Source organism: Oncorhynchus masou, chromosome 3 (genome assembly GCF_036934945.1).
Source record: "Oncorhynchus masou masou isolate Uvic2021 chromosome 3, UVic_Omas_1.1, whole genome shotgun sequence".
In the NCBI taxonomy this organism is placed as follows: Eukaryota; Metazoa; Chordata; class Actinopteri; order Salmoniformes; family Salmonidae; genus Oncorhynchus; species Oncorhynchus masou.
This window is the reverse complement of record NC_088214.1, coordinates 20,451,587-20,457,586: the sequence shown is the minus strand read 5'-3', so window position 1 is coordinate 20,457,586 and position 6,000 is coordinate 20,451,587. Positions and strand designations below refer to the sequence as shown.

Genomic DNA, 6,000 nt, shown 5'->3' with positions numbered 1-6,000 from the left:
GTCAGGATCGCTGGAAAGATGAACGGGACGAAGTACAGAGAGATCCTTGATGAAAACCTGCTCCAGAGCACTCAGGCCCTCGGACTGGAATGAAGGTTCACCTTCCAACAGCACAACGACACTAAGCACACAGCCAAGACACCACAGGAGTGGCTTCAGGACAAGTCTCTGAATGTCCTTGAGTGGCCCAGCGAGAGCCCGATCTAACATCTCTGGAGAAACCTGAAAATAGCTGTGCAGCGATGCTCCCCATCCAACCTGACAGAGCTTGAGAGGATTTGCAGAGAAGAATGGGAGAAACTCCCCAAATACAGGTGTGCCAAGCTTGTAGCATCATACCCAAGAAGACTCGAGGCTGTAATCGCTGCCAAAGGTGCTTCAACAAAGTACTGAGTAAAGGGTCTGAATCCTTATGTAAATGGTTTATAATACATTTTTTAAATCATCCTCCCTCATCTTAAACGGCACAGACCGCCACTGATCTACCGGTGGGTTAAAACTCAGCCTCGGTTGGTTCTGTTTTTTTTTCCTACAGAAATTCCAGTTGAAAAACTAGGGATGGTTGGAAGAATTTGTCACACTTATTCCCTCTTGATTCCAGAAAATCTGTTTTCAATTTGTCATTATGGGGTATTGTGTGTGGACGAGGGAAAAAATATTTTATCCATTTTAGAAGTAGTCTGTAAGGTAACAAAATGTGGAAAAAGTAAAGGGGTCTTGTGACGACCCTCCCACTCTGCCTGCCGTATTCTCTCTTTGTTCTTGTTTCCTTATTAGGATGCCGGTGGGCGGAGTAGGGAGGGTCATCAGCTACATGGGAAACACCTGGGCCCGGTGTGTCCCAGGATAAATAGACCTCTTCCACATTCATGGAAGAGACTCTCTCCATGCAGACACCTTTATAGATTTTGTTGTGTTTCTTGGTGGTTTTTTGGTTGTTTGCTTTAGCATCTTTCAACAACCTGCATTATCACATTCATGCATGAAAAACACTCACTTACACTACTGATTACACACACCATTGTATATTATACTTAGTTACTTATTTAATAAATATATATTTTGTTACTCCTTATCTCCATGTTGTCTCCCTTTTGTTACAGGCTTTGAGCGGGTTCGTGACAGTCTGAATACTTTCCGAATGCACTGTAGGTAGCACACAAGGACATTTTTCTGTTTCTAGCCAGATGTATAATGTTCCTGTTTTGACTAATTTAATAATGGGTTAGGTCTGCTCTGTACCAAATTACCTCTTCTCTCTCTCTCTGTGTGTGTGGATGAATAGAATTTAATGATTAAAAGTCTTGCAAAATGTACAGACACAGGACAGGGCCAAGTAACCCTGCTAAAACCACATTCACATCCTGTACAGTTAGTATTCTCTTCCTATAAACAACACATGATACACACTTGCAATTTCAGCAGCCTTACTTGGGCCACAAAATATAATCCAATTGGTCCACCCATACATTTGGCTTTAAAAAAAAAATGGAATTTGACATTGGACCATTAAACTAAATCAACTTTACACCAACATAAAACAAGTGATAATACCTATGCATCTTTTTCATTTCTTATGAAAAGGTTGTCCCTAGTTCATGATATAGGCCTACAGTTCTGTGCCATATCAAAGTAGTGTTCACTTCTCTCCCTCTGATCTCTGCCTGCGTATCAGGTCAGCATACAGCCCTCCTTTGCTCAGCAATTCCGTGTGAGTTCCAGCCTAGGAAGAGACAAGACAAAAACTATACAACCAAGCATTTGTAGTTAAATTGACATCATTAAGTGTTGTGATGCTCTTTAAAAAACTTTACGATAATTACTTTAATGACAAGAAAACGTGATTGGGAAAAGTGTCCAATGTCTGGAAAAAAACACCAATGGGACAGAGGACAATAGACATCCCTCTCTTCCTTCAGTGCTTTAGCCACTCCCTCACCTCTACAATGCGTCCATTGTTCATGACACAGATGAGGTCTGCCCTCTGGATGGTGCTGAGTCTATGGGCGATGATGAGCACAGTGCGTCCTGTGGTGGCCCGGTCCAGAGCCTCTTGCACCACCCGCTCTGACTCTGCGTCCAGTGCACTGGTGGCCTCGTCCAGGACCAGGATGCTGGGGTTCTTGATCAGGGCGCGGGCAATGGCAATACGCTGCTTCTGGCCCCCTGACATAGTCACTCCTCGCTCACCTGTGTGTCCACAGAGGTACAATATTCAGTAAAAGCACTTATTGTAATGCAATTAGTACTACTTATGTTAAAAAGTATTTAAGTACATTTGATTTGAATGTGTGTGTCTGGGATTTATTAGAGTGGTATAGACTAGTAATAAATCAGAGGATTTCACAAAAATATATATATATTTTTTTCTCAAATATGTGCTGTCACTTACCAACCACAGTGTTGTATCCATCTGGAAAGCCTGTGATAAAGCGGTGGGCGTTGGCCTGCTTGGCAGCATTGATGACCTCAGCGTCAGTGGCCTCCGGCTTTCCAAAGCGAATGTTCTCCATCACGGAGGAGCCAAACAGCACAGGCTCCTACACGCAGGGGTGGGTTCTGAATTGTTAATAACAAAGTAACATTGCTATCACTGTTATTATGGCAAAAATCACACAAGAAGGCTGTTTCTTACGGAGGACAATAACCAAATCTGAAGCAGTTCTGAAAGAAGATCCTAGAACATACTTATGCACTAGAAAACATAATGATTATTCTAGAACATTTACCTGATTGATAAATCCAATGACTTGTCCTCTGAGCCAGGATGGGTCCAGTGTCCGGATATCCAGACCATCCAACATGATCACACCACTGCTGGGGTCATAGAAACGCTCCAACAAGGAGGCCACTGTGGACTTCCCTGCAGTGCAGGAGAACCATAACGGACACACCATTTTCATAAATATTTCATTATGTTTATGTAATCAGACTAATTGAGAACTTGTATCCATGGGAACGCATGGAACATTACCTCCTCCGGACTCTCCAACGATTGCGACAGTTTTACAGGGGGGGATGATGAGATTGAAGTTCTTTAGGATCTGTTGGCCAGGTCTCGTTGGGTAACTGTGGAAAAACAAATACAAAAAATGTCACTTACTGATATATATAATTTGTATGTGTTTGTGTGTGTCTTTTTGTTAATTTTGTCTTTCTGATGTGGTCATGCCTGAAAGTAATGTTCATGAAGTCCACCCGTCCTGTCAGAGATTTGTAAGGAATGCGGCCTCCTCCCGAAAGTGGAATGGTAGGCTCCAAAGACAGGTACTCAAAAACACGGGCCCCAGAGCTGAGGCCTCTGACCATCTGCAAAACATGGTAGGTTCTAATTTCTTATTGCCATATCAAATGATCACCTTGTGAAACCTGAAACTCTACATTGATAGCAATGTATTTCTGACTTCTTCTATACGTCAAGTCTTTACTCACTTGGCCAAACAGGATAGAGATGCTGGCCAAAGACCTAAGAAAAATAATTTGTTATTCACCTAACATTCATTGAACACTTCCATTTGATAATGCAAGCATTTGGCACGTTACAGTGTGAGAGATTAGCTTAAGTGTTATCTTTGCTAACAACAAATATTTTACCTCTGCACCGTCTGTGAAGCCACCAGGAAAGACATGAGGTCACCTGGAGACATTTCATCACCTGCCATCAATGACCCGCCAGCAAAGATGGTGCCTAAAACAATGCCTGCAAGAAAAGGAACCATGTAACAGATAAGCAATGGCATACTTAAATAAATAGCGAGTTCAATCCACTATTCATGATAAAAGGAACTCACAGTTCAGGACGATATTTGACATTCCTTGGAAAACAGCTATCCCTGAGCCTAGAGATTCATTCATCTCGCATGATTTGTCCACTTCCCAGGCATATAACCTGCAAAACACAGACAAATAGTTACATTCTTTCACACAATCCCTCTAATAAGGGGTGAAATTAGGAATGCTTTGAAAGACAATTGTGACTTTATTATAAGGCAGGTCTGATAATATTGTCTGATCTGGACTGTCACTCACTGCATCTCTCGCTCCTCCATGGCGAAGGCTTTCACTGTCCTCACATTGCCAAGGGCCTCATCTGCCACCCCTGTTGCTTTCGACACCTACACACCCACAACAATACACATACTGTATATCAGTCCAGACACAAACAGACACCTATTCTCTATGCTGTAGTTCTGATAAACTCAGTAGAATGCTTTCTCAGTTGACACTTTTATCTATTTCTCTAAATGTGTTTCAGACAGTGAATGAGTCAGAATGAGTGATGATGTCACCTGTTCCTGAGCCAATCGGGACAGCCTGCGAAGGATTGAGCCAATCAGAGCTCCTGCCCCCACCAGACAGGGAAGTATCACCACTGTCATACCAGTGAGTTTAGGGGAGATGACATAAAGGGACACGAAACAGCCAACCGTCTGTGTTACACTCCGCAGGCCCTGTAGATATGAGTAATTGAGGCAATATCATTAGATTTCGATCTTGTGAACTGTCTCTAGATGGGAGCAACAGCTAATTAATAAATTATACTGAAAAGTTATGGCAATATGTAATAGGGAAGTGCATAGGGAACCACAATGGACATAAGCTTTATTTTGTTTTTATCTGAGATAATTTTGAATGTATGTTGTCTTCGGCTGGAGCAGCCTACTACTTTTAATTATCCAATAAATTCATTGGTACACAGCCATACCTGAGAGACAACCAGTTTGAAGGAAGACTTGAACTCCTGAATATCAGCAGTCAAACGGTTCACCAGCATGCCAGTTTTGTTGGAATCAAAGAAGGCCACATCTTGCCTGAAACAAAAATGCCAAGTCTTGTGTTAGCAAGAGTAAAAGTTGGACAGTGGATAGCAGGTCTAGTGACATCTAGTCAGTCACTCTACTCTCTGTCTTGGAACTGGTCTATTCTACCTCTTGTTGCTTTCAATATATATTACTGCAACTGGGTGTATACCTGAGTAAAGATTGGAAAAGAGTCTTTCTCATGTCTGCTGCTACTCGCTCCCCTACCCTGGAAAGCAGGATGATGTAACCAGTCGTGAGCAGACCCTGAAGCCAGGAAAGAGATTTCATGACCATATTGTTTTTCTATGTATTCCACAGAAGTAGATTTTTCAATCTACATTTAAATTAAATAATTGACAATGACGTTTTTGACAAACAACTTACTTGGAGACCATACAATCCCAGCAACTTCAGAGCAGGTCCCCTCATCTCTCTCATGTAATTCCCAGTATGTTCTCTCATGTAGCGTGCCACTATGTTCACCAGATCGCCCAACATCAGGGGAATTTGAATATTCAAGATGGCAGCACCAAAAGCAAGCTGCAAAAAAAACATGATTGGTCTGAAATATCTCTGCATTCCAATACAATTAAAACACCACTGGAGTTTAGCCAACATGCTACTGTCTAAACAGTAGATTGTCCAGTAGTGTTAAGTTATGTTGCTCACCACAACAGCACCAAGAAGGGCAAAAAGCTGGGGTTTGACAAACTCCCACAGGATATGCCAGTCGAACTCAGGCTCAGTTTCTTTGGCTTGAAGCTCTAGTAGAACATTGTTATTCACATCTGCCTGGCAATATGCTACACTACCAAGTACTCGAGCAGAGATGGTGAGAACCACTGGCCCCAAGATGAACTTCAGGGCCCCCCCTGGTGGTTTTGACATCCAGCAGGCAGATTGGCGAACTGCTGCTTGAGCCAGACCCCAGATACGCCCAGCAGCATTACTTGGCTGTCCAGAGGAGTTGCCTGCATTGGCCAATTGTGTTGTGTATAGCCGTGATCTGAAACGAAAACAAAACAAACAAACAATATAACAAGCTGTACTGTTTGTAGTGTGATCTGTATTATACAAGTTTGAGAGACATGGACAACATGAGCTTAACAACTAATAATAACTATGTGGTGGGCTTTTCACTCAATGTATTGTTAAAATTGTGACAAAAAAAATTACAAAAGGCATGACACTTCTGGAT

At 42.2% G+C, this 6,000-nt stretch overlaps 1 protein-coding gene across 3 annotated transcripts in view; it reads right to left on the bottom strand.

Annotated features, from left to right (window-relative positions):
* Positions 1 to 1,268: 1,268 nt before the first annotated feature.
* The window catches only part of abcb8 (ATP-binding cassette, sub-family B (MDR/TAP), member 8), a 6,222-nt gene continuing 1,490 nt past the window's right edge, over positions 1,269 to 6,000 (bottom strand). For 2 of the 3 annotated variants that reach the window (XM_064934543.1, XM_064934533.1), the window contains exons 2-16: positions 5,472 to 5,808; positions 5,187 to 5,342; positions 4,972 to 5,066; positions 4,706 to 4,811; positions 4,290 to 4,451; positions 4,030 to 4,115; positions 3,792 to 3,889; positions 3,595 to 3,700; positions 3,433 to 3,466; positions 3,173 to 3,309; positions 2,975 to 3,069; positions 2,730 to 2,863; positions 2,393 to 2,540; positions 1,940 to 2,190; positions 1,269 to 1,723 (exon numbers count right to left, since the gene is read on the bottom strand). In XM_064934543.1, coding sequence (XP_064790615.1) covers positions 1,640 to 1,723; positions 1,940 to 2,190; positions 2,393 to 2,540; positions 2,730 to 2,863; positions 2,975 to 3,069; positions 3,173 to 3,309; positions 3,433 to 3,466; positions 3,595 to 3,700; positions 3,792 to 3,889; positions 4,030 to 4,115; positions 4,290 to 4,451; positions 4,706 to 4,811; positions 4,972 to 5,066; positions 5,187 to 5,342; positions 5,472 to 5,690 — 1,911 coding nt within the window. In that variant the 5' untranslated portion in view covers positions 5,691 to 5,808 and the 3' untranslated portion in view covers positions 1,269 to 1,639. Of the gene's footprint in view, positions 1,724 to 1,939; positions 2,191 to 2,392; positions 2,560 to 2,729; positions 2,864 to 2,974; positions 3,070 to 3,172; positions 3,310 to 3,432; positions 3,467 to 3,594; positions 3,701 to 3,791; positions 3,890 to 4,029; positions 4,116 to 4,289; positions 4,452 to 4,705; positions 4,812 to 4,971; positions 5,067 to 5,186; positions 5,343 to 5,471; positions 5,809 to 6,000 lie in introns of those variants that run through there. The other variant, XM_064934551.1, reaches the window with a different exon arrangement.